This window comes from Thrips palmi, unplaced genomic scaffold, assembly GCF_012932325.1.
Source record: "Thrips palmi isolate BJ-2018 unplaced genomic scaffold, TpBJ-2018v1 HiC_scaffold_10, whole genome shotgun sequence".
In the NCBI taxonomy this organism is placed as follows: Eukaryota; Metazoa; Arthropoda; class Insecta; order Thysanoptera; family Thripidae; genus Thrips; species Thrips palmi.
Window position 1 is genome coordinate 6,129,197 of NW_023144621.1, and position 24,081 is coordinate 6,153,277.

At 47.5% G+C, this 24,081-nt stretch overlaps 6 protein-coding genes across 8 annotated transcripts; 2 read left to right on the top strand and 4 right to left on the bottom strand.

Moving 5' to 3' along the window:
- Nucleotides 1–120: 120 nt before the first annotated feature.
- LOC117654525 (WD repeat-containing protein on Y chromosome) lies at nt 121–7,731 on the bottom strand. Its single transcript, XM_034401210.1, has 22 exons — nt 7,614–7,731; nt 7,126–7,242; nt 7,012–7,056; nt 6,835–6,939; nt 6,263–6,367; nt 6,101–6,163; nt 5,640–5,751; nt 5,293–5,429; nt 5,012–5,206; nt 4,476–4,683; nt 4,073–4,272; nt 3,660–3,854; nt 3,099–3,343; nt 2,561–2,818; nt 2,405–2,484; nt 1,944–2,168; nt 1,628–1,760; nt 1,432–1,545; nt 969–1,143; nt 653–874; nt 302–393; nt 121–209 (listed from the first exon to the last, which is right to left on the bottom strand). The coding sequence occupies exons 1-22, from the start codon at nt 7,695–7,697 to the stop codon at nt 143–145; spliced, it is 3,177 nt and encodes a 1,058-aa protein (XP_034257101.1). The 5' UTR covers nt 7,698–7,731; the 3' UTR covers nt 121–142.
- A 431-nt stretch (nt 7,732–8,162) lies between these two features.
- Nucleotides 8,163–11,629, bottom strand: LOC117654039 (sprT-like domain-containing protein Spartan). Of its 2 annotated transcripts, none has more exons than XM_034400172.1 (7): nt 11,460–11,629; nt 11,225–11,363; nt 10,945–11,132; nt 10,765–10,873; nt 10,546–10,665; nt 10,149–10,386; nt 8,163–10,067 (listed from the first exon to the last, which is right to left on the bottom strand). In XM_034400172.1, exons 2-7 carry the CDS (start codon nt 11,297–11,299, stop codon nt 8,704–8,706), a joined length of 2,094 nt encoding a protein of 697 aa, XP_034256063.1. In that variant the 5' UTR covers nt 11,300–11,363; nt 11,460–11,629; the 3' UTR covers nt 8,163–8,703. The 2 variants fall into 2 exon arrangements, with proteins under 2 accessions (XP_034256063.1, XP_034256062.1); XM_034400171.1 differs by having other exon boundaries at nt 11,225–11,390.
- LOC117654041 (protein DEK) lies at nt 11,607–23,995 on the top strand. Of its 2 annotated transcripts, none has more exons than XM_034400175.1 (10): nt 11,607–11,768; nt 12,320–12,485; nt 12,555–12,938; nt 13,027–13,190; nt 13,283–13,440; nt 13,513–13,698; nt 13,770–14,115; nt 14,194–14,388; nt 23,605–23,757; nt 23,839–23,995. In XM_034400175.1, exons 1-10 carry the CDS (start codon nt 11,727–11,729, stop codon nt 23,848–23,850), a joined length of 1,806 nt encoding a protein of 601 aa, XP_034256066.1. In that variant the 5' UTR covers nt 11,607–11,726; the 3' UTR covers nt 23,851–23,995. The 2 variants fall into 2 exon arrangements, with proteins under 2 accessions (XP_034256066.1, XP_034256065.1); XM_034400174.1 differs by lacking the exons at nt 23,605–23,757; nt 23,839–23,995 and adding exons at nt 14,485–14,637; nt 14,717–14,801 and having other exon boundaries at nt 11,608–11,768.
- Nucleotides 15,185–16,435, bottom strand: LOC117654043 (replication stress response regulator SDE2). The gene is made up of 2 exons (XM_034400178.1): nt 16,279–16,435; nt 15,185–16,194 (listed from the first exon to the last, which is right to left on the bottom strand). The coding sequence occupies exon 2, from the start codon at nt 16,122–16,124 to the stop codon at nt 15,327–15,329; it is 798 nt and encodes a 265-aa protein (XP_034256069.1). The 5' UTR covers nt 16,125–16,194; nt 16,279–16,435; the 3' UTR covers nt 15,185–15,326.
- LOC117654042 (serine/threonine-protein phosphatase CPPED1-like) lies at nt 16,647–18,349 on the top strand. Its single transcript, XM_034400176.1, has 6 exons — nt 16,647–16,707; nt 17,028–17,104; nt 17,213–17,440; nt 17,512–17,650; nt 17,720–18,006; nt 18,086–18,349. Exons 2-6 carry the CDS (start codon nt 17,047–17,049, stop codon nt 18,283–18,285), a joined length of 912 nt encoding a protein of 303 aa, XP_034256067.1. The 5' UTR covers nt 16,647–16,707; nt 17,028–17,046; the 3' UTR covers nt 18,286–18,349.
- On the bottom strand, nt 18,541–22,463 carry LOC117654040 (transmembrane protein 62-like). The gene is made up of 13 exons (XM_034400173.1): nt 22,224–22,463; nt 21,900–22,011; nt 21,658–21,795; nt 21,338–21,580; nt 21,029–21,245; nt 20,794–20,949; nt 20,568–20,715; nt 20,335–20,457; nt 20,160–20,241; nt 19,832–20,079; nt 19,699–19,754; nt 19,394–19,615; nt 18,541–19,308 (listed from the first exon to the last, which is right to left on the bottom strand). The coding sequence occupies exons 1-13, from the start codon at nt 22,428–22,430 to the stop codon at nt 19,221–19,223; spliced, it is 2,040 nt and encodes a 679-aa protein (XP_034256064.1). The 5' UTR covers nt 22,431–22,463; the 3' UTR covers nt 18,541–19,220.
- Nucleotides 23,996–24,081: the final 86 nt, after the last annotated feature.

The window sequence follows — 24,081 nt, forward strand, 5'->3', positions numbered from 1 at the left end:
TCCCCCGCCGTCCGCACTGTCACTACTGCCACATCATTGTCGTTTGGTTGTTGAATTGAATTTCTTGTTCTTTCCATCTGTGAAAAATCTCTTAAAATAAAGTTATTGATTTCAAGGCGGCGCGTTGGTTCTTTCCGGGGCTTCAGCGCCGGAACTGGGAGGCTTGGCGGCGGGGCAGGACGGGCAGAGAGGACGACGTGGAGGACATGCTGCAGCAACAACAACAACAATTAGCATCCTGGAAAGGGGCAAAGGGAGGCAAAGTCTGTATTGTAGCGAGCAACCTTTCGGTCAGCCTTACCGGAACGTCCTGACGGCGCGGACGCAGTCCGGGGTGGGCGGTCTGGAGACGTCCTGCTCCTCGATCGTCTTGATGTGGTGGAAGACGGGGATCTGAAACGCGCCAGTCAGTCAAGTCGGCGGTGCCCCCGCGCTCGTCGTCACCGTGGTCACAGTGCATCGGCCAGAAGACCTGTGGGGGCGGCCAAAATTCTAGACGCGTTTTGAGCTCTAGAGTCGTTCCGAGCGTAGAATCTATTGGTGGGGTCACACGTTCGGTTTGAGTCCTGTTTAGCGACTCTGGAGCTCAAAACGCGTCTTTGGCCGCCTCCGCCGGCATCCTGGCCCACTGAGCGGCGCGCACGGTGCGCACCTTGGGCAGGTCGGTCTCGAGGGCGACGGTGGGCGTGCAGCCGATGGCCTTGTCGGGCAGCTCGTAGCAGTGGCCCATGAGCGGCTTGTAGAGGCGCTGGCCGTAGGTGCCGGGGAACAGGTCGTCGGCCGTGATGGGCCGCAGCGACTGCATCTTCTTGGCGCGCACCGCGCGGTCCAGCACCGTGGGCGTCAGCCACTCCACCTGGCCGCGCCGCATCACCTGCACGCCGAGGACGCCGAGACGCGGTACACTGTATTCGCCTGGACAGTTTCGAATAACAGAAAAAGTAGTGATACAAAGTGATACTCCGCACCTTGAAGCTCGTGGACGAGGACACCCTCTTGAGGTCGGCGGGGATGCGGGGTGGCTCATCCCCCGGGTCCCACTCCAGGTCCGGCGACAGCTGTGGCCACGGCAGCGCCGTCCCCAGCGTGGCGATGTACTCCCCCGACAGGGACCACAGCCGCACCGAGTAGTCTGCGCTCGAGCTGCGGGCCAGGGCCAAGCGAGCCAGTCCAGTTTGAGTGGAGATACAGTGGGTCAGAGGACCGGTGGAAGCGGCCCAAACTCTAGACGCGTTTTGAGCTCCAGAGTCGCTTAACAGCACTCGAACCGAACGTGTGACCCCACCAATGGATTCCTCGTCCTGAGGGGTCACACGTTCGGTTCGAGTCTTGTTTAGCGACTCTGGAGCTCAAAACGCGTCTAGAGTTTCGGCCGCCTCCACTGGTCTTCCGGCCCACTGTGCGACGCGACGGGAGACAACCGGCGAGTACCTGAACAGGATCTTGTTGTCGGGGCAGTACTGCAGGAAGGTGACGGGCTGCAGGTGCGCCCGCACGGAGGACAGCAGCATGGGCAGGGCCTGCGCCTTGACGGCGCGCTTGGCCCTGTCGCAGACGAGACACATTCACTCTCGAAAGAAGCGAACCGGGTGGTACTCTGCGCGTCCGCGCTTTGGCGCGAACCCACCTTCCCGGGATGCGGTCCCGGAACAGGAACGGAAACTGCTTCCTGAGGGCGGGCATGAAGAGGGGCTTGTTGCGGCCGTTGGGGTAGCAGTAGTTGGACATCAGCCAGATCTTGATGTAGCCGACAGAGTGCCCTGCAGGAAACAGTTGGAACCAGGACATAATGGAAGCTGGCAGTAGTATGCGAACTCTCGCCCGACCAAAAAACAAAAGTTAGACCAAACTATGCCAGTGGCCACAGCTGGATTGGACGTGGTGGCCGTTTTAAGTCAGCAAAAGCCTCTACTTTCAGAGATTCAGAGACTAGCTTTCCCCACCAGTGAAGAGGAAGTTGCATTCGGGGTCGGTCTCCATGCTCAGCACGTAGTCGGCCACGGTGTGCACGGCCAGGAAGTGGGTGAGGTAGCCGCCGACGGGGTGGTGCGACCACATCTGCACGTAGCCGGTGGACAGCGCCACCACCAGGGACGCCACGCCGCGGGTCACGGGCCGCGCGCGCAGGAACCGCAGCTGGTGCACGCGCGGCGGCCTGCCCTGGGCCCCTGCCGAGACGAGTCGCTCTGTCTCTCTCGCACTCGCGCGGTGCGCATGGTGAGTGCGAGAGAGGCAGACTGCCGACGGCAGGAACAGATTGGAGCCCACGGGACTCGAACCTGTGCCCTTCCGGTGATTGCTGACTCCTCAGCCCACTCAGCTACCAACTCGCTCAGATGAAATTGCTCCGAAACTAGCACTGATGCCTCGTTTACAAAGGCCTCCAGGACACGCCCCCGCCCACCTGTCGATCTGGGCATGTGGACTGGTGTCCAGTACCGCGGCGGCTTCACCTCCGTCTCGACGTAGTGGGACATCCCCGACCTGCGAACCAGGAGGCACAGGAGCAAATTCGAAAAGTCGGCTCGGGGCGGCGGCGAACCCGCGACGGCGAACTGACTTGTGCACGGGCTCGTCGACGCGGTAGCGGCCGTAGGGCTGGCCCGTCTCCAGGCGCCACATGATGAGCTCGCCGTTGTCCGTGGCCGTGGCCAGCGCGTCCGGCGGCCGGGTGTCCGCGCACAGCACGTGGCTGGTGTGCTTCAGGTCCCAGCTCTTGCCGCGCAGCGACGCGCCGCCGTCCGCCCACTCCACGACGCGCATGTTCCAGCCCACGGCCAGGATGCGCATCGGCACCCACATGACGGCCGTCACCTCCCTGCGGGCAGTGGGCCAGAAGACCGGTGGAGGCGGTCAAAGTCCCGAACGCGTTTTGGGCTCTAGAGTCGCTAAATGGGACTCGAACCGAACGTGCGACCCCACCTATGGATTGCTCCCCGGACGAAGAATCCATTGGTAAGGTCACGCGTTCTGTTCTAGTCCTGTTTAGTGACTCTGGAGCCCAAAACGCGTCTGGAGTGCCGCCTGCCGGTCTTCTGGCAAATCCACTGTGCGGCAGATGGCCACCCAGCCCCCAGCCACGGAGGAGCGAGACTGACCCGTTGCTGCCGATGGTCATGTTCCTCACGCAGATGCCCGTGTTGAAGTTCCAGACCTTGAGCGTGCCGTTGGCCGCCCCCGTTAGCAGCAGCTGCTGCGGCGGGTCGAAGCAGGCCGCCGTGATCTCGACCGGCTCGTCGCGCCCGTAGCGCACCAGCGAGTGGGCCTGCTTCACCAGGCGGGTGCGCGAGCCGCGCCACGGGTCCCACACCATGATGCACGAGTCCATGCCCGTCGTCACCACCTTGTACCGAGAGGACCGCACACTTCATCTCTCTCGCACCCCTTCGGAGCGCGCCGCACAGTGGGCCAGAAGACCGGTGGAGGTGGACGAAATTCTAGACGCGTTTGAGCTCAAGGATCGCTTGAACCGAGCGTAAGACCCCACCAATGGATTCCTTCGTTCGGAGAGCAATCCATTGGTGGGGTCACACGTTCGGTTCGAGTCGTATTTAGCGACTCTGGAGCTGGAGCTCAAAACACGTCCGGGGTTTTGACCGCCTCCACCGGTCTTCTAGCCCACTGTGCGCCGTGAGCGGCGAAAGGACAGTGTTCCTTACGCATTTGAAGAGAGTGTTGTAGATGACGCAGGTGACGGGTGCGGTGTGCGTGTGGCCGTCGGAGCGGTCCGGGTTGAGCTGGGCGCACAGCTGGATGAGCTGGATGTCGCGCCCCGCCACCATCCACACGCGTGACAGCGGGTGGTAGTACGTCGCGTAGGGCAGTCGGTTGTTGTCCATCATGGCCGAGTACGCCTTCAACAAGGACGTCACCAGCGCGGGCGGTCAAAACTCAAAAACTCGTTTTGAGCTCCTGAGTCGCTAAAGGACTCGAACAGAACGAGCAATCCATTGGTGGGGTCACACGCTCGGTTCTATAGTCCCATTTAGCAACTCTGGAGCTCAAAACGCGTCCGGGATTTTGCCCGCCTCCACCGGTCTTCTCAAGGGTCTTCCGGCCCACAGTGCCTCACCTGGATGCAGCTGTGGATGCGGCCGTCCCAGACGCGCACGCACTTGGCGGCGTCCAGGCTGAACATCTTGGTGCCCTGGATGACGATGGCCACGATGGCGGCGTGGTGCCCGATGAGCTGGGCCGAGGGCTTGTCGCACACGAAGGGGTTCCAGACGCGCAGCACGCTGTCGGGCCCGCCCGTCGCGATCATGTGCGTCTCTGCGGACCGAGGGCCGTCGCTGCTGTCTCTCTCGCACTCCCAACCAGACTAGGAGACTGACTCCGGGCGCGTCTCTCTCGCACCCCAACCGGACTAGGAGACGCTCGGCCTGCCGCCTCCACGCAGGACGCTCCGCGCTGTCTCTCTCGCACCCCCACGAAAGGCCCCATGAGTGCGAGAGAGACAGAGCCACCATACGCACCCTCCGAGGCGCAGAAGCAGTAGACGCCGCTGGGCACGTTGTATTCGTACTGGTTCTTGGTGCCCGCCGCGTCGCACATGAAGAGCGACGGCCTGGGGCAGGCGGCGCACGACAAGATGGACTGCAGCGAGGCGTAGTAGTACACCTGCCGCACCCAGTTGGAGTGCACGCGGGGGAAGTGCGCCACGCGCAGCCCCGGCAGCCCGTCCTGGGTTCAAATACTGGTTCACCCTATTCCTTTCGCCTTCGTATAACGTCCAGCCACGATGCACCAGTGTGGGAAGGGTTGCCAACCTCCGCCTCTGGGCCTTGCCCTCGAGCAGTTGCATGAGAGGCAAGTCAGACAGGCGCTAACAACCCACAGGCACTCAGTGGGCCAGAAGTCCGGTGGTGGGGTCACACGTTCGGTTCGAGTCCCATTTAGCCACTCTGGAGCTCAAAACGCGTCTAGAATTTTGGCCGCCTCCACCGGTCCTCTGGCTCACTGGTGGGAATGTTTTGCCTACTAGTGCGGCAACTTAACGCTGACTCGGCACCTTGCAGAGGTCCCTGAAGAGGACGTGGGTGGCCTCCTTGCCGACGTGCTGCCGGAACGGGCCGCACTGCACGCTGTTGAAGTTGAAGGTGCGCACGGAGCCCCCCGTGTCGCCCAGGATGAGGGTGGATTCGTCCTCGGCGCGCGCGCTCATCTGGTAGTACATCGTGACGACCGGCTTGTCCAGTCCGGAGACCTGCGGGGAAGAGGCACCGCTCTGTCTCTCTCGCACTCATGCGGCGTTCCGTGCAGGTGTGAGAGAGACAGGAGTGACAAGCTTACTAGCACCCGCAGCTCCCACTTGCCCGCCCTGGTGTCGTAGAAGCGCAGCTCTCGCTCGGTCGAGCTGGTGCACATCATGTTGACGTCGGGCATGCACACCAAGTCCGTCACCCACGTGGGCCGCACCTTGAGCAGCACTGCACCACAAATTGAACGAAATTCCTTTCAAAGCGCAGCCCTCAGGCGTGTCTAGGACCCGAACCAAACGTGTGACTTCATCAATAGATTGCTCTCCGAATGAGGAATCCATTGGTGGGGTCACGAGTCCCATTTTGCGACTCTGGAGCTCAAAACGCGTCAAGAGTTCAGGCCGCCCCCAACGGCCTTCTGGCAAATCCACTGGGTACCCGTCTTGGACTGCACGAGCCGCTCCCGCTTCAGGTCCATGGTCCAGTACTGCACCGCGCCGTCGTGGCTCGCGGAGACGAATCTGCCCTGCAGGTAGTTGAACGAACGGTCCTGGGGACGGAGAAGGGAAGGCCCTCGTCAAGCCCGGCGCTCTTTCTCTGTCACACTCATGGGGCTCTCCGTAAAGGTGCGAGAGAGACAGGCCGCTCTTCCGATTGCGGGGCGGGGTGGAAACACCGAGAGGAGGGGGTGCGGCCAGACACGATCCCGAAGGACGTGTGACCCCACCAACGGATTCCTCCTTCGGAAAGCAATCTATTCCTCCTTCGGAGAGCAAATCCATTGGTGGGGTCACATGCTCGGTTCGAGTGCTATTTGGCGACTCTGGGGCTGAAAACGCGCCGGTCTTCTGGCCCACTGCGCGGCGACGCGGACTGGCGCCACTGTGCCACGGCCCTACCGCGGACACTTCGGGCCAGTAGGTGATGCGGATGATGGGGTTCCGGTGCGGCGACCGGATGACCTCGGGCAGGCCGTTGATGGGGTCGGTGAGCAGCTCGGCGGTGGCGGACGGGCCAGCCTCGCCGCCGGCAGTGCCGGCCGTGCCCTCGGCCAGCTCCACCAGCAGGTGCGACACCACCTCGTCCCACGTGATGCTGCCGCTGCGGTTCGTGTCCATCTGACGACAGTAGGACCCTGTCGGTGACCGCACTGACCTCTGTTTGCACTGCAGGGGCAAAGGGGAGAGAGAAAAACCAATAATGCGGGGGATCGAGGGGCGGCGAGTCCTTCATGGGGCACTTGAGGACCTTGTGGGAGGACAGAACAGGATCAAAGGCAGGGTGCTCGTGCAGCTACTCGTGCAGGTACTCGTGCGCACAGTGCGCCAGAAGACCGGCGGAGGCGGCCAAAATCCCGGACGCGTTTTGAGCTCCGGTGTCGCTAAATGGGACTCAAACCGAACGTGTGACCACCAATGGATAGCTCTCCGAACGAGGAATCCATGAGTGGGGTCACGAGTTCGGTTCGAGTCCTATTTAGCGACTCAAAACGCGTGAAGAGTTTTGGCCGCCGGCGCCGGTCTTCTAGCCCACTGCGGTGCGGCCGGACGGCGGACGCTACAAGCAATACAAAGTCGGTGCAGTGTTGGGGCGCCACTGGCCCGGAGTGCGGTGTGTTCCAGGCCTGTCTCACCTTGAGGAAGATGACATGGAACTCGTCGTCGCCCATGGTGATGCCGAAGGCGTTGCAGAGCAGATCCCTCAGTTCGTTGTGGTGCAGCTTTGTGAGCTCGAACTCCTACGAATCAAGATGAACTTGTCGCACTTCTATTCACTACTGAACGTCAAAAAACATTTGGCAAATCCTCACCGATCCCATCAAACGGGGCCGGTCGGGGTCCAGGTGGAGCTTACCCTGCGCACAGAAAACACACGACATAAAGTTTGTGAAGTTCACTGAATTGCTATCTATGTTAGCTCCTACCTTGAACATGTCGTGGATCGCCTCGATCTGGTCCTTGTCCAGTCTGCTGGCGAGGGACACCCTCTCCTTCGTTTCCTTCATCAGTCGGGTGGATTTTTTGCGGCTTCGAGGGGACCGCTGCAAACCAAGGGAGTCGCAGTCATGATCAAGCTCCCCGCGGAACGCCTGGGAGGTAGGCAGCGCATTCGACGTCCACGTGTCTGGGTTGCCCGAGGCGCGTCGTACCGAAAAGAACGCGGTGCACGTGGGCCGAAAGACCGGCGCCGGCAGCCAAACCTCCAGACGCGGTTTGAGCTCTAGAGTCGCTAAATGGGACTCGAACCGAGCGTGTGGCCCCACCAATGGATTCCTCGTTCGGAGAGCAATCCATTGGTGGGATCACACGTTCGGTTTGAGTCCCATTTGGCGACTCTGGAGCTCCAAACGCGTCTAGAGTTTCGGCCGCCTCCACCGGTCTTCTGGCCCACTGTGGGTCGGGTTGTGTGTACCTTGTGTCCCGCGCTGCCTCCCGAGGACCCGTTGTCGGTGTGCGTCGGCACGCCCAGGAACGCGCCGTCCGTCGTGAAGGACATGTTGTCCGGGAGCCGCGGCTTCTCGGCGTCCTCTGGCCTGGCTTGTCAAGTGGAGACTGAACCCTCACCCTCCCACCACCCGCCCCGCCCCGCCGCCCCTGGGGCTCTCGCGGTGCCCCCACGCGTCAGCGCGTCGCAGACGTCTTCCCCGGTCCCGGCCTGGACCGCCAGCAACGCTTGCCGGGAAGCATGGACATGGAGGACAGTGTTTGTGTGGGTGAGAGTGAGAGGGAGGAGGATGGACAAGTGGCATCGTACACCGAGCTGGTCCTTACTGGCAGTCACGCCCAGGGCGAAGGCTTGCCGGGCTGTGCGCCCCACCGCCCCACCCTCCTGCACCGCCAACAATTCAACCACCTGTTCATGGCTCAGTGTTGCCATGGCACACTCTCTCTTTCTCACTTCGAAATTCCGGTGAGGCAGCCCACGCTGACAGGGTAGGAATTGATAGAAATACAAAGAAACTTAAATCAAGGAGATCAACATCTTTTAATAATTAGTCTCATTGCCAATCATGGAATGAGGTAATACTTTTGTGATGCGAAACCATGCATTAGGAAAATACAGGTACCTTAATAAACCTTATCAGCTCTAATGTCAAAGTAAACTAGAAATATCACATTCTTTAAAAAGTTTCATGATTGAACAAACAATGCCATAACACTAAATTTAAAATAACAAAAATCAAATAATACAAAAGCAATGGCTGATGACAAGAATTAAAGAATATTTAACAAAAGTTCCAACTTTTAATCACACAAAACCCAACGAGTAGTAGATGTTTAGGGAAATACCTGGTGTACTTGTTCTGCAAATCAGACAATTGGCACTTGCACACTGATTGAAACAACATCTACAAACATCATCCTCGTCTCTATCATAGAATGAACTGAAGATCAATGAACATCAAGGGAACTCACCAGTAGTTTCGTTAAACAATACTTAAGAGTTAGTTGGTCACAGATACAAAATTACAATGACTATAAAAATAAATAAGTTTAAACATTTAAAAGAAATTGCACTGATCAAGGTGGTCATTCATTTTAGTAGTTTCAATCATTCTCAGGCAACATGGACAAGGGTACAGCCGTTCACCTGTATCAGAGACACGTTTAGATGGGGAACCAACAGCAGCATCCTCCTCTTCATCACTCATTTCTTCATCAAACACATTGGACAAATCTTGAACACTGCAACTTGCGCAGTTGTCAAGATGTTTATCCATATCTGCTGCAAGTATACTTTCACAGCAAATGGGACACTTGGCCTTTGCATCTCTATTGGGAATAAATAGTACATCATCATCTACAGCTTCATCATCAAATGAATGGCTCAGGCATGAGGATAAATGGGAGTCAAGTTCACTCTCCAATATTTTCTTATTACAACCTGGGCACTCAACAAAATATTCTGTTTTGATAGACTTTGCCTCCTTGTCTTCCAAATCTTCATCATCACTTAAAACAATCACGTCATCAGTTTTAACATCAGCCTCAGGAGGGGGATTATTGAAGCACTCATCCAGATGAGAGTTTATCTCTGACTCATAAACTTCCTTGTTACACACAGGACAAGTCACTCGTACACGATCAGAAGTACTCGATTCTCCATCAAGCAACTTCTTTTTATTAGGAATGTCCCCACTGGACTTAGGAGAAAGTCTTTTGGAAGGCTCAGCAGTGATCTGAAAGTCATTCTCTTGTTTGGTGAAAGCAGGGTAACTACTTTTTGGAAACAGGCTGGGTTTCTTTGGCAAAGACCCTGGAGCAGTAGAAGAAGAGGTGACCGGCTTTTGAGGAGCCCCCTTACCAAGAACATAGCCACTTCCAGAAAATGCTTGTATTGGGGCAGATGATGGGCCAGGCTCTGATGTCGTGCTGTTTGATGGACCTGGCGAATCTCGAAATTTGTTGGAAGTCCCAGACACAACAAGGGTTCCACCCCCTTTGTTAGCCAACATTCCTCCATAAGCACCACCTCTCTGGTAAGGTGGTTTTCCACTCCCTCCAAGAGTGTAGCCTTTTCCACTAGGTTGACTTGATCCTGTTGGCTGCTTTCTTCCTTGACCCTGCATGTCTCCAAATCCGAAAACATTGTTCACAGCTGGGTTGGCAACAGGTTTGAAGGATGATGCATCACCTCCTCCAAAGCCATGCACATTGCTCATGGTGGGTTTCTTAAAAAGAGCACCTTGCGGAGTGCCACCAAAAACGTCCTTAGGGGGAGCAGCACCAACTTTGGGAAAATTATTAAAGTTGTTTGAGCCACTGGTGCCAGGCATGTTGTTTGATTTCCCCAGTCCACCCACCGGCATTGACGATGGCCCCTTAGTTGGGAAGAAAGAACGAATATCTCCGCTATTGCTTTGATCTGCAAGGGAAAAATAAAATTCTGAAAGATCTCTAAAAACAATATGTCAGACCACTTCTTAAATACATCCTGTATCTTTACCTGATTTACTTTTGGAGTCTGATGATTTCTTTTTAGTGTTTTCAGGCTCTCTTACTTTGACGAACCGGCCGCCACATGTATCTTGATGCTGCTTCCACCAATTGTCTGCAGGACCTGGGGCTCGATTCATTGTACGTCGAACCATGCCAAAAAAGGGTGGTCGCTTGTGGCATGGCCCACTGCACCGCCACCAGTGCTGTTGGTAAAGGCGCACTTCATCGTGGAATGAATGATAAACCTGAAATATAGCCATTGGATAGTTTTAAGAAAACAATTCAATTATAAATCTCTGAGGCGTTCCATCAGAAGGTTGGACCAGTATAGTCCACAGGAGTCCAAGTGTATACCAGTAAAACTGGGGCTGTGATGCATTATAAAACTTCAAATAAATGCTTACTGAAATATGAGTGCCAGCCTCTTGATTGATGCGGTTCATATGTTTATGGAATTCTGGGCCATGTCCGTCTCTGTCTCTGTTGTTCTTGGTGATAAATAAAAAGGCGTGAATCATCTCATGCTGGAACCAAGTCAAAGTGACAGTTTAGTGCTGCTAATAACTTCAAGTTAAAATGAAGTATCTATGGCCAAACAATGGATAATTTTTCCTTTGACCTACTAGAAGAGTTTCCACCAAGTCTTTCCGGGGGCGTAGTTTCAGAAGGGGAAGGCTAAGTCGCACGGAGCAGAATCCTGACCGCCCTTGATAGACACAGACTCCAGCACAGCTGTAAAACAATCATTGGTGAAGTGATGAAATCAAGGAGTTAAGAAGTATGAAACAAAGAAGTCGACTTACGAAGTCATTCGGTTACTCCATTTAACTTCAACTGTGTGCAATTTGCCCCAGAAAAATCGATCATTGAACTGAAGAAACAACACATGAATGTCTGGTGTCGGATCGATGAACTCCCATTGAGGGTCCACGAGTGATTCAGTCTTCTTATCGTTGTTTCTCTTCTGGACTTCTTTGCTATTCCATTGTTCCTGCAAAACAATGTCAATTGTGTCAAGCACAAGGAGTTTTTGGTTCAATACCAAGAGAGACCAGAGAAATTGATGAAACACCAATCACACACCTGTATCATTTCCGGACGATCCTCATCATTAAATTCATTTTGAAGGAGAAGTGCTAGCTGGTAATCTTCATCCATTTTCGTGAAGTTTTCTTTGTTCAGTACGAAATTGACAGCAGACTTGTGGGTAGCCGTATCAAAGCTTACATCGGAAATAATGAGGAACAGTCTACGTAACAACAATGAATTGTGAAATTAATTGACACAATTGATTGCAAACCTCAACCTTTAACCTCACCTTAACTCAAATCCAAACAAATCAGCGCCGTTTGTAGAAGGATATGAGAAATAAAGTCATGTACTGCCACTATTTGCAGGGAAATTGTCCTGCCAGTAACTGCCCCCTCCCCTTGCGTGTTGTCGAGCCGCCGCTTCCCGCCGCTTCCCGCGCAACTCCACTTTCTGTAGCGTCTGCGCTGCGGTCCACGCTTCACTTCACACCCGCCGCTTCATCAGTTTCTGATTTCGTTGACCCCTTGTGTTGTTACCTGTCAAAATTGGAAACATGTCGGGTGAAGACGAAAAGGCTCAAGTCGAATCCCCCGAGGTGAGTACTTGGGCTCAGAAGCCGGGAAGCTTAATTCGTTTGCGCGAATCGTGTCTGTCAGTGCCTAACTTTGAACCTAGATCAACCGGTACGAGTGGTCTGCCGCCCTACATTGTTAAAAAGGCGGGAATTCACTCTAGAGAGGCATTTTACATCTTATCTGGACTTTATAATAAATAGTTCTATTCCATTTATGTGTACTTTAGGCTGGATACATTCTTAGCTTATCACTGTACCCTTTTTCTTAACATTTCTTGTCTTAAATCTGTGGTACACCCGTCCTCGGTAACCTTCATTCATTGCCTCCATTCATGTCTTCACTCACTCGGCTGTGGCGGATATTCCGTCTCTGGTCAGGAAATGTCAGTGTTTCCTTAAAAAAAAATATATTTTTCCTCCCAAACTAGTTGCTGCATTTCATTTGTACTTCTATTTGTTCAACCAATTGATAAAAGTGCAAGAACTCACTCCGCAGTTGTTGCGCCGCTTTGCCAAGCGAGTTAAAGGCGTCTTCTCTGAGTTTCGACTGTAATCATAATTTTTGTTTACAGGTTGAGGCAAGCAAAGAAAAACCAAAGTCTGATTCCAAAATGGACAGTGACAAAGAAAAGGTGGTGAATGGTGAAGAACAGAAAGATACCAAGAAGGCACCGAAAAGAAAAGCTGCTGTGATCAAGAAAGTTGATGATAGTGAAGATGCTGAAGCTGAAACTGATGGTATGTATTCTTGCACATAAATAAAATTACCAATTTGAGCATTTATTTTTCAAATTAATTTGGTTTTAGAGGTGAAGAAGAGTCCCAGGAAAAAAAAGGCACCGTTGCCCAAGAAGTCCCCTGCCAAAAAATCAAAGAAGAAAGAGTCCAGTGATGAGGAGGAGGAGGAAGATGAAGAGTCTAAGGAAGAAACTGCCGTCGCTAAACCTACTAAAAAACAGGATAACTCCAAGAAGGGGAAAAAAAATGCCAAGGATGACGATGATGATAAGGAAGGAAGTGAAGTTGATGATGAGGAGAAGGAGGAGTCAAAGAAAGAAGATGTTCCCAAGAAAGCCAATAAGAAACAGGATTCTCCTAAGAAAGGGAAGAAAGATGTCAAGGATGATGTTGATGAAAATGGAGAAAGTGAAGAGGAAGATGAGGTGCCAGAGCCTAAGCCCAAGAAAGGTGGTAAGTACTTGTGTTCCTCAAATCTCTTATCATTTTAGCTTGTTAAAAACTTATTAACTTATTATCTGCTGACATTTTGTGCATGTAGTACCTCTTCTTGACCAACCTCTGGAAATTACCGGTTCTCGTGAAAGGAAGAAAGTTGCGAGATTTGTATATGTTGCACCAGAAGAAAACAAGAAGCCCTTTACAGTTCCTGAAGGAAAAGGAACCAAACTTGGAGATATCCCAAGAATAGAGTACCAAATCAATGTAAGCAAATTAATTGTTTATTATTTTTGCATTTGTTTGTCTTTTACATGGGTTTGGAGTGTAATTTATCTGGTTTGTTTGGTTCCTTTCAGAAAGTAAAGACCGATGAGTTAGTAGGTTTGAGCAAAGTACTCTTCGGAAGTCGAAGACCTGTAAGGACTCTTCTCAAGAGGTCTTGGCGTAACTTCAATGGCTATGATTTTGATGACTCCTCAGATCAGTGGGAGAATAAGAAGCAATCATTAGTCAAGTATGGGCACTGGCTTTTAATGGACTTCAATTGATGTCTCTTCCTTGGTTCTTACCTTTTGCCCTGTTTCAGGCTGGGTTCAAAGTCACTGAAGAAAGTTTGTGAGGTGTTGGATTTAGAAAGGTCAGGTACTGTGGCAGTTATCATTGACCGTATTATGGAGTTTTGCAAGGAACCCAAAGACAGTGGAAAGAAACCACCTGCACCAAAATCAAAACGAAAGTCCATCAAAGGCAAGAAAGGGAAAACTGTTGCTGAGTAAGTTTCAGGCCTGCATGCTAAGAGTTAGTCACCTGAAAGATGTTTCATCTCTCATGTCTGTTTAACAGCTCTGAAGACAGTGATGCTAAACCTGCACGCTCAAAGCGAGGAAAAGGTAAACGTGTTACACTGAAAGATGTCTCAGGCTCTGAGTCTGAAGAGAAGCCCAAACGCTCAACCGGAAGAACAGTAAAGAAATCTACCTACAAAGACGAGTCTTCGGAGGATGAAAGGAAGTCTGAAAGTGAAGATGAAGAGAAAGAAAAGGTTGAGCAGGAGAAGAAGTCTACCAAGAGTGAGTCTGGGGATGAAGTGGAAAAGAGTGAAGATGGTGACAAAAAAAATGAAAAGGATGAAAAAGAAGATGACGATGACAAAGAGGAAGAAAAGGATGATGATGTAGAGGAAGAGAAGGTATGTTAGTGTGGCTTCATTTATACTTATTGATAATATGGTCAACCCAAGTGTACTTCAAATTCTTAATTCTTTCAGACAAAGGGCAAGAAGGGCAAAAAGGCGGCTCCAAAGAAAGCACCTTCTAAGGCTGCCAAGAAAGCTTCACCTAAGAAGGCACCAGCCAAGAGGAAGAAGGAAGAATCTGAAAGTGAGGCAGAGGCGAATGAGGCTGCGTCGTCTGATGATGATGAGCCACTAGTGAAAAAAGCCAAGGCTCAGGCCCCTCCTACGGTATGCTCACCTAATTGTTAAGGAAAATCATTGTGATAAGGGACATTTGATTCCACTTTCTTGTTAAGTAGTGCTAATGAATGTGTTCTGTTCCAGGATGAAGAAATAAAGACCTATGTAACAAAGATTCTGGAAGGAGCTAACTTAGAAGAAATCACCATGAAGACAGTGTGTAAGCAGGTCTATGAAAACTACCCAGATCATGATCTTGCTCACAAGAAAGATCTCATTAAAGAGACAGTTCGATCGGTAGGTTGATGAGCCACATTGCTTATTTGATTTCTGTCTTCAATATTTGATATTTACAATTTGTTTGCCTTCTTTACAGCTCATTTCAAATTAAGTGAAGTTTAAAAACTTTTTGGTTCATCTGTATCATAAGAAATTTCTAGTTCAAGCTTATCTATTTTCCATCTATTCATCTCAAAGAATTGTGGATTCTTTAGGGATATCACTTCTTGTAAATATTGTTAAGAATTTTAATTTTAACGTCCATATACCTGGTTGGAAACTTAAGGTTCTTTACTGAGTAGTGCTGACTGATTTATTTTATTTGTATGACAAGTCCTTTCTTTTATATTTATAGCTATGTCAAATCCTTTCTTTTATATTTATAGCTAATGCTACTGCAGGCATGTAATATTGTTTGCTTCACATTTTAAGATGGACTTCTTATGGTGTTCTACAGGCTCTTGTTGTATCTAATTATTTCATGTAATGGAAGCCTTTTGAAACATCCTTTTAACCTGATTCTGTTCTTTATATTATGTGTAATTTTCACTAAATATGAACAACCTTTTTTATACTTAATAAAGGGTTTACTTTTAATTCTTATTTATTTTACATTTCATCCAAAACAAACTACCACTACTTTGCAACAATCTTGTCTGATGTACAAAAATCTGGCAAACCCTAATATTTAATTTTTAAAGACTTAACTAGCTACTGACAGAAGAAGTCTTGCTGACAAGCTCAGGCTTTTCACTAGAATCGCTGGAAGAATCTGAGGACTCCTCTTCTGTAGCAAGGTGTTTCTTGGCAGGACTAGGCTCATCAGAGTCTGATGGTGCTTTTCTCTTCAGTGAATTTTCTTCTGTTTCTGATTGATCATCTGAGCTGTCCACTGAATCATCACTAAACTCCTCCTCTTCAAACATAAATCCCTTCCTTGTGGTGGGTTTCTTCACTGCACCACTACTGCTGGGATTAGAGGTAGATGCCTGGAAGCCTTTTTCCACAGCGTCATGAACAACATCGGTTAGTTTAGATCTTTCTTCTTCATATTTCTTGTCAGAAAATTCAATTTTGGGCTCTGAGCGCAGTTTGTCCAACTTCTTTTGTTTACGTTCCAGAGCTTCACGTTCACGATCTGCCTTTTTGCTTATCCAGTTTTTCAATCGTTTTTCTTCATTTATATCTCGCAACCTACGACCACTCAAATCGCGACAAGCCTCCCGGTTGGTTGTTTTTTCAATCTGGGCACCAATGGCTCGCAACATGGAACCAAAACCACCTTTCCCACCCAGTAGCCGAGGAACAACCCTGACAACACCATCTGATATGTGGGCATCATCTTGTATTCTCTTGCCATTGTGGATGAAGTAAATTTCGCCTTCAGAGAAGGGGAGACTTTCCTGAGCCCAACTAAACAAGCCGCTCAAGCTAGCACCACCATGGACGTATGTTGGATTTTTGAAAGCAGGAGACAGAGCTCTTTCGACGTAAATGGTCAGCATTGTAATGAAGGGCAAGTTGTAAATGCCGAGAAAAGTAAATGTTCTTCTGGTCCTTGAGGTTACTGTGGCTCTGTGCAGTCAAAATACCAACAATCAGCGGGTTACAAGAAATTGAATACAGTTCAGACCTTCAGTTTTATAACCAAATACTTACCTAATCAAAAGATCGAGAGATTAGACTTTTGAATTATGACAGCAAATTCGCACACAGCTTCTGATTCTAGACCAAAACAAAACGGTCCGTTGTTGACGTTCCTTGACGAACAGACGACGAGCCACGGATAACGGTGACGTCACACTAGCCCAACGAACGTCATGCCAACTACAAACATTCAAGAAGAGGAGCAATACGACGAATCCAAACAACAAACAAAAGTTGAAGCTGAATACATTGAATTTAATGGAAAAAATTATTTGAAGTAGCCGAGGTAAATTTAAGATTTTTTGATGAATCAAAATGACTGGACTTTAATTTCATGTCGGGTGGTCATGCTGGTGAGTGGAGAACCAATCACAGATAAGAGCGGTGAGCGTGCAGTCGGCTCTAGGCCCAGTCCATTCTGTACCGCCGCTGAGACAGGAGGTAAGCAGCAGCACAGTCAGTCAGTGAGGGCCTCAACTAACTACTGTACCGAGAGTCTCTGTCTCTGGACGGGCGTTTACTCTGTAGTTGCGCTCGCAGCGTGCCTCCACTTTCTGACGTAAGCACTCGAAGCGGAGCCACTGCATTGGCTGTGGTGGCATCATCACATGCAGCGGCCAGCCAATCAGAGAGATGCCGAGCGCGAAGCGGGACTTCTCTTTCAGATACGACTTTGTTTGCCGAGGGATTTCCCTGACAGGACCTACTAGACGATAAGATATCCAGCAGGCTTGTGGCATACGTGGATCATTGTGTTGCAGACCAGCTGGAGGGACAACCATGGCAGCTTCTTGGAAAACTCACACCAAAGACAGGAAGTTCATCTTCTTCAATGAAGGTATCTTGGGCTAGAGTCCTAGGACTCTATGTTGCGCATGTTGCGTGTTTTTTGATGGTGTGGGTCAAGGTGGCCAAAACTAAAACATTTCACTTTCCTTCTCTTTAGCAAGCGAGCGTGTGGCATCAGATCCATTCTTCTTCATTCAAGGTGCTGATTGCCAACTAGGATTGAAAGACATGTATATTGCTGAGAAAAAAGGATTGCCACCTCCAACTGGTCATTACTGGGAAGATGAAATAAAACTGGCTAAAAAAGCAGTGGAGTGCATTAACAATATGCAGCCTCCTCCCAGTTTTGTGGTGATTTGTGGTGACCTTATCAACGCATTTCCAGGTAAGATTTTCAACTCTGGCACCTTGCTTTTCCTTCCGTAGAACTGTTTCTTAGTGTAATTTAATTTACAGATGCAGATAAAGAAATGCGTGCACAGCAAGAAAAAGACTTCAAGGAGATAATGTCAAAACTGAATCCTTCCATTCCCTTAGTTTGTGTGTGTGGGAACCATGATGTTGGTAATCAGCCAACACCAGAGAGTGTTGCTGTGTGAGTAAATGTACATCTCCATAAATCATTCTAAAAAATTATTTTTTTCATATTTTTTGTTTTGTTTAGGTACCGCTCTTCCTTTGGAGACGATTACTTCTCATTCTGGCAAGGAGGAGTCCTTTTCTTAGTGCTGAATTCTCAGTATTATTTTGATTCAACAAAAATACATCAGATACAAGCTGAACAGGAGGCTTGGCTGGATACCATGCTTGAGGAAGGAAAGAAAAAGGAAGCAAGGATTGTGGCATTTCAACATATTCCAATGTTCATCAAAGATGTTGATGAGCCTGATCAATATTTCAACATACCAAAAAATATAAGGAAGCCTCTATTGGCAAAATTAGAATCAGCAGGTATTTGTTCATACCCTCTCTTCTCCTTGCTTTGTTTTGTTTGGGCATTACTAATTTTAGTTTATCCTTACTTTTTAAGGTGTCACTCACATTTTTTGTGGTCATCTGCACTATAATGCGTATGGATTATATAAATCTATGGAAATTGTTACTACATCTGCAATTGGCTATCAGCTGGGGAAGGACACACATGGTATGCGTGTGGTCAAAGTTAAGGGAGGCAGTCTGGAGCACTCTTATCATTCACTGGAAAATTTTCCCAAGGAGATAACACTGTAAAGAGGTGCATTGACTAAGCTCTAACTCTTAATATATTTGATGATTTATTTTCATCATAAGAATATTTGCCCTTTTTTTACACCACATTTACTGTTTTTAAAAGTATAAATGGCATGCAATTTAATAAAATAAATTATAAATGCAAATGGAATGAAAACAATTGACACCATTTGCCTGCCACATTCTATATGTAGACAAACTCTAAGTAGGCAACACATGGTGGGTTACATCTTGTCAGTCTTTCTTCAATTTCAATTTTTTTTTTTTAATTTTTACCTGCCATCTTTCACAAGTCAATGTCATATCTAGGCTTTAGGCTAGGAACACCTCACAATAAGTTAACACTTAAGTCCTACTTGAGATCTAGATATTTTTGATTTGGTATGTAGCAGTATTCACAAAATGCATTAGCATTACGTATACACATTAGCACAAAAGCAGTTACAAAAGAGCATATACAAAAGCGGAAAGTCTCTGCTTTAGTTATCTGTAGGAATATACACCTACACTTTACACAAGAACCTAAGAGTAAAACATAGATAAAAGATTTGGCCACAGACTAGACAAGTTACTTTCCTCTGTAAGCCTCTCAGAGCTCAAGTGCTGAGCCAACTGAAATGCCCGAGTTAACACACTTGAACATAATCAATATTGAAAACTTTTGACATAATGTACATTTACTAATATTTAAAAAGAATCACAGCACAGAATTTGCTTTTGAAAATATAACATTTAAAATGGAGTAAACATAGAAAAGGTGGCACATAATAACCCTTGGCGAGCAAAGAAACACTGCAGAGAAAAATGAGTCTTCAAAGATAACCATTCTAACATTTACATTCATAATTTTTCTGATTTAAAACAAAGTTACTGAAATAAGCTCACAAATAAATCAGCCAAATGATGTGACACTTTTCACTTAGTGGAAGCTCTATTCACTGGGAGGAAGATGGATTAACAGCAATAGGTATTTCCTCTGCTTTTGGTACATCCTTCTTGGGACTCCACACATCTCTTGCTTCCCTAGAAAACAATTAAATTTAACAAGTGAAGAAAATGTTTTCTGAATAATGCATTTAAAATGTAATTACCACTGATGAATATTTACCTCAAACAGTAATCAGGAAGAAAGACCGCTTGATACCACAAGAAAGCACTGAGTAAAGTTGACCAGGTTCTCAGAGGACCAAGGAAGAAGGCCATGGTTCCATATGCAAGCCAAAAGAAGTAAGCGAACATCATCTGAAGGGCTATGAGGACTCCAAAGGCAGTCTGGCTTGGCCAACTGTCCTTAAAACACACTTTTTTGCCTTTGATTCTCCACATTAATCTGGAAACAGGATTATGGATAATAATATGAGAAAATAAGGTTTCATTTGAATGCATCGATAGAAGAACTCCTTTCGGTCTTACCTCTTGTGCAAGTAACAAGAAAGAATCAGTGTTAGAGGTACTTGTACCACAAGCAACTGGAAAATAAACCAAATGTTATTAATCGTATTTTGAGGACAGCCAGCAAACAATGACTTATTTATTTACACATTACCTGAAGAAAGCCATAGGCATAAGTAAATGATCCTGGCAAATAAGATCCATTCACAATAATACCCCATGCAAAAATTGCACCAACATGACCCTCTATGACAGCCCCAATGGACCAAGGGCCTACTGTTATATAGACAGCATAGAGAGTAAGCGGATAAAATATACGGTCAATGCTGGACAGAACCCATAATCGTCTAAGCCAAAGGTTTAAGTATCGTGGTCGAAGATGAGGTCTCTCTCTTTTTTTGGCTGGAAAAAAGTAAGGAAGCTTACATTAGAGGAAGATCATGGACAGAGGAGAGATGTTCTTGGCTGTCATAATATCTTACCAGTAACTTGAGAATGCAGATACTTAACAAAACACAGTGGAACAACACAAACAAATAATGTTGCACCGAAAAATACCTGAAACTAAGAGACCAAGCTTCAAATGTAACATAGAAGCTCCAAAATTTATGAGCAACAGAAGCTACACTAAATTAAAATTATTCATAGAGGACTCACCACAGTGCTTATGTTGGACATTAGAATGAAACGAGGAAGAAACCTGAAAGTCAAGCGGGTTCCATCAACAGAAAATGGATGAGTGATTGTCTGATTTCTTCCTGTTGAATCAACAGCTTTGACCTAGACAAAAAGTTGTCACATTTTAAAAAAATAAAACAGGAAACAACTACAATACAGCTTTTATACTCATATGTAAGATATTTTTTTATGAAAGAGTTTCAGTTTCTTACCTGCATGTAGTGCACTCCAGTTGCATACAACTCGGGCATCCAAGGAACAGTGAACAGGGGCCCTCCTTCATGATTAGCCTTGACCCAGCTGCCTTCATTGAATCGTACTTGAACCAGTTTTATTTTGTCCAGAGAAAAAACTAAAATACTGTCAAAATAAAGCATTGGTTGTTAACCAGATCTAGTTCTCTGTGGCTAAGTTTTATCTTTTACATTCAGTACTGACCGCACATGCGTAGAAGTAGCAATGAGGTTTCGAGGTTCCCTGCCAACAATGTGGTACAAAGCATGTTTTGGATTCGTTACCAGAATAGCTGGCCACTCTCCATGTTTCAAGTCAACAAATGAAAGAAGACCATGGTCAACAGCCAAGAGACGGATCCTACAATGAAGAGTTAAAATTTAAATAAGTTTCTGGAGAAAAAAAAAGTTATTTCAGGGTGTAGACAATTTTGACTTACAATCGATTGTCCATCCAATCACCAAGTTCTAGTTCAAGGAATCCTTTCTTTTGGAGAGTGTACATGTTGGGTACAGTCCCACCAAATGTATGGAAGTGGCCACACAAGTACACAAGGGAACCATTGTGTTTGCCAATAAGGTCTCTAATATCTTCAGGCCCACTAGACAAAATACAGGAAGTGGGATAGTGTCCAAACCATATGGTGTAATTGCTCCCTTTTGAAAAATCAACATTATCATCAAATATTGCTTTCCTCCTATATGTCAAACAAAAGTTAATTACATTAGGAAGTAAATTTTTTGCTTACCTGAAGATTCAACCTGCTGAATTAGTGAATTCACATGGTTGCCCTCTTGAACATTTAACATCCCAACAAAGTTGAAAGGTCGACGAGGCCCTGGTTCAAGGCAAGCATCAACACCAAGAAAGGAATACAGCACATTTCCTTTGGAAAGTTGGTACAAGTATGAGCGAGGGTTTTTCTTGCCCTGTTGAGAATATTGACGATAGTAATTCCAAGAAGACTTGGCGTCAGGTATATTAAAATTGTCTGAAACAAAACAGTAAGTCAGCTGAGACTTCAACAGGTTTCATCTTTGGCAGGTTGGAAAAAGAGGCAATTCTTACCATGGTTTCCTCGTATGTCAAGCCAGGTAGTGTGATTGCCAAGGTTACATTTGTTGAGGAGATCTCTGTAGTTCTTCCATTCTTGCTCGTACTGGGCAGAACCCATGTTATCCTCAGCTTTGGCATCAGTTAGATCTCCTATTAACAAAAATATTGATATTTAAGAGCAATCCTGCAGAAGATTGACAGCTCAATATTTCTAAGTAAGAAGACATCAGTCTTCAGGGTAGGAACTTTAATACCTGAGACCAGAACAACTGAAGGTTTTATGGCTGGAATAGTCAGTTTACAAAAACTGTGCAGATCTGACAGGCGTGAAGGGTCTCGGAAAATGCTGATGTGGGTGTCCGATACCTGGAAGAATTGTCGATAAATAATGACAATTTCTACTTGACAAAAAAATGAATTGGGTTTAACATAGTAATGATTGATTAGAGCATCTGTTTCAAAATCAATTGGAGTGTCTTAAGCTCATACCACTCCTAACCTGATTTGAGGGTGCTCTGACACACAAAATACGGATTAGCCATCGTTCAAGTGACAAAACTATAAGACCAATCACTTACCTGTAAAAACCAAAGAAGGTTGTCGGCGTTGTTCGACATGATAGTCCCTCGGTCTCCAGAAATGTGTGACATTTTGTTGCTGCTGTCGACGGCCCTAGCTTCCATTGCCTCAATATTGACAGATATTATATCAGATATGCTGGCGATAAATATTGAGAACGAAGATATGAGAATCAGCAACACGAGGGTGTTCTTTCGCAGAGCCATAGTCTTCACATAAAGGAGAGCAAACGCTCCGCATTAAGATGTCAAGTCAGTTCCAGAGTGCGTCGTGTCTTGTTTTCGAGTTGACCATCGGTCAGCTGAGCGTCGTCTGCACACCACCAACCGAGCACCGCCACCCTCACAGATGACAACAACCACAACAACAAAATCAGCTTGTCTTTTGTTTTTGTTTGTTCAGGGCTGTGAGTGTTTTGGGCGCGACAGGTTCACCTATGGGTTCACGTTGTTTTCTGGTTCTGGTAATTGCTGTTGTGCCTGTTACATATTCTTGGATTCTTGAACGCTGATGAATATTTCCATCGAGTATTTCCTGCTGCCTCAGGTAGATTTCGAGAACTTGATACCATGAGTATTCCTTCTGATTCGGTCCCTCCTTGACTCCGGCTTGTTTCAGCTTGAGCATGCCTAAGCCGGCACCAATGGAAGTTTATCCATTGAGGATTCCTCCTGGCGGGGAAGTCACTTCCTTGCTCCAACAGACTGTATCTAATCTTGGCCTCAAAGCACCTTTCATCGTGTCCTGTGTTGGCAGTGTAAAAAGTGTCATCTTACGCTTTGCGACTGATAAGGAAGACAACCATGCTGTATGTTCTCAGCATTCGCAAGTTTTTGCACTATCTTTTCTTTGACGAATGTTTAATACAATTTCGCCCTCAGGTTTCAGATAGACATGAAAATTTGGAGATTTGTTCTCTTGTAGGAACATTGTCGAAGGATGGGTACCATCTCCATGGAACATTTGGCAATGCTAAAGGAGTGACAGTGTCAGGCCACATAATGGGAAACATGGTGGTTCAGACAACAGCAGAGATTGTTATAGGGAATGCACTTGGTTATGAGTTCTGTAGAGAGTTCGACAATAGAACTGGTTTCAATGAACTTGTTGTAAATGATGCAAAGGAGGAGGAACGGAGCAACAAAAAAAGTGATTCTGAGGACGATGACGATATAGATGTAGAGGGAGATGGAGATAATACTGCACCACTTGTGAAGAATGCAGAGCCAGACAAGTACAGTGAGGAGAAAGATAAAAACTGTGGGGAGCCACCTGTGAAGAGAGCTAAGACCCAGGCTTTTCCAAAGGTATGCTAACTTGTAGATGGGTTGCTGTTGATTTTTGCATACTATTGGTGCCTCTTCAATTTATCCCTTTCAGGATGAAGAAATTAAGACCTATGTAACAAAGATTCTGGAAGGAGCTAACTTAGAAGAAATCACCATGAAGACAGTGTGTAAGCAGGTCTATGAAAACTACCCAAATCATGACCTTGCTCTCAAGAAAGATCTCATTAAAGACACAGTTCGATCGGTAAGGATGATCAGCCAAGTGACATATCTAATCTGTTTCTTTATTGTGGACTTGTCATCAGTTAACCCTCTTTTGTTTCAGCTTATCTCATGAGCTCAGCTTGAGGTACTGGTTTGCCTATGTCATAAGAAAGTTGTACCACATGCTATTCTGTCGAAGAATTGTGCATTCTTCCAAAACCCCTCCAATTTAAAATTTATTTTTTAAATAAAGTGCTTGTAATATTTTTTTTTTGTGAGTTTGTGAGTTTTTCTTTGGTGGTCCAGCAAAGGGTCTCAGCAGTTTGCCTACTCGCGTCCGCTTGGGGTGGTCGCGGTCGCACTT

Coding starts and splice junctions, on each gene's coding strand:
- LOC117654525 (XM_034401210.1), bottom strand. CDS start 7,697: ATGTCCTTCACGACGGACGGCGCGTTCCTGGGCGTGCCGACGCACACC. Junction 3,344..3,659: donor ACAACACTCTCTTCAAATGC/GTAAGGAACACT, acceptor TCTCGGTACAAG/GTGGTGACGACGGGCATGGA. Junction 1,761..1,943: donor ATGCAACTTCCTCTTCACTG/GTGGGGAAAGCT, acceptor TGTTTCCTGCAG/GGCACTCTGTCGGCTACATC.
- LOC117654039 (XM_034400172.1), bottom strand. CDS start 11,299: ATGGATGAAGATTACCAGCTAGCACTTCTCCTTCAAAATGAATTTAAT. Junction 11,133..11,224: donor ATCGTCCGGAAATGATACAG/GTGTGTGATTGG, acceptor ATTGTTTTGCAG/GAACAATGGAATAGCAAAGA. Junction 10,666..10,764: donor ACTTGGTGGAAACTCTTCTA/GTAGGTCAAAGG, acceptor ACTTGGTTCCAG/CATGAGATGATTCACGCCTT.
- LOC117654041 (XM_034400174.1), top strand. CDS start 11,727: ATGTCGGGTGAAGACGAAAAGGCTCAAGTCGAATCCCCCGAG. Junction 12,486..12,554: donor TGCTGAAGCTGAAACTGATG/GTATGTATTCTT, acceptor ATTTGGTTTTAG/AGGTGAAGAAGAGTCCCAGG. Junction 13,191..13,282: donor GAATAGAGTACCAAATCAAT/GTAAGCAAATTA, acceptor GGTTCCTTTCAG/AAAGTAAAGACCGATGAGTT.
- LOC117654043 (XM_034400178.1), bottom strand. CDS start 16,124: ATGCTGACCATTTACGTCGAAAGAGCTCTGTCTCCTGCTTTCAAAAAT.
- LOC117654042 (XM_034400176.1), top strand. CDS start 17,047: ATGGCAGCTTCTTGGAAAACTCACACCAAAGACAGGAAGTTCATCTTC. Junction 17,441..17,511: donor CCTTATCAACGCATTTCCAG/GTAAGATTTTCA, acceptor TTTAATTTACAG/ATGCAGATAAAGAAATGCGT. Junction 18,007..18,085: donor GGCAAAATTAGAATCAGCAG/GTATTTGTTCAT, acceptor TTACTTTTTAAG/GTGTCACTCACATTTTTTGT.
- LOC117654040 (XM_034400173.1), bottom strand. CDS start 22,430: ATGGCTCTGCGAAAGAACACCCTCGTGTTGCTGATTCTCATATCTTCG. Junction 20,458..20,567: donor CTGGAGTGCACTACATGCAG/GTAAGAAACTGA, acceptor CTTTTTGTCTAG/GTCAAAGCTGTTGATTCAAC. Junction 20,242..20,334: donor TGTCCAACATAAGCACTGTG/GTGAGTCCTCTA, acceptor TTGGTCTCTTAG/TTTCAGGTATTTTTCGGTGC.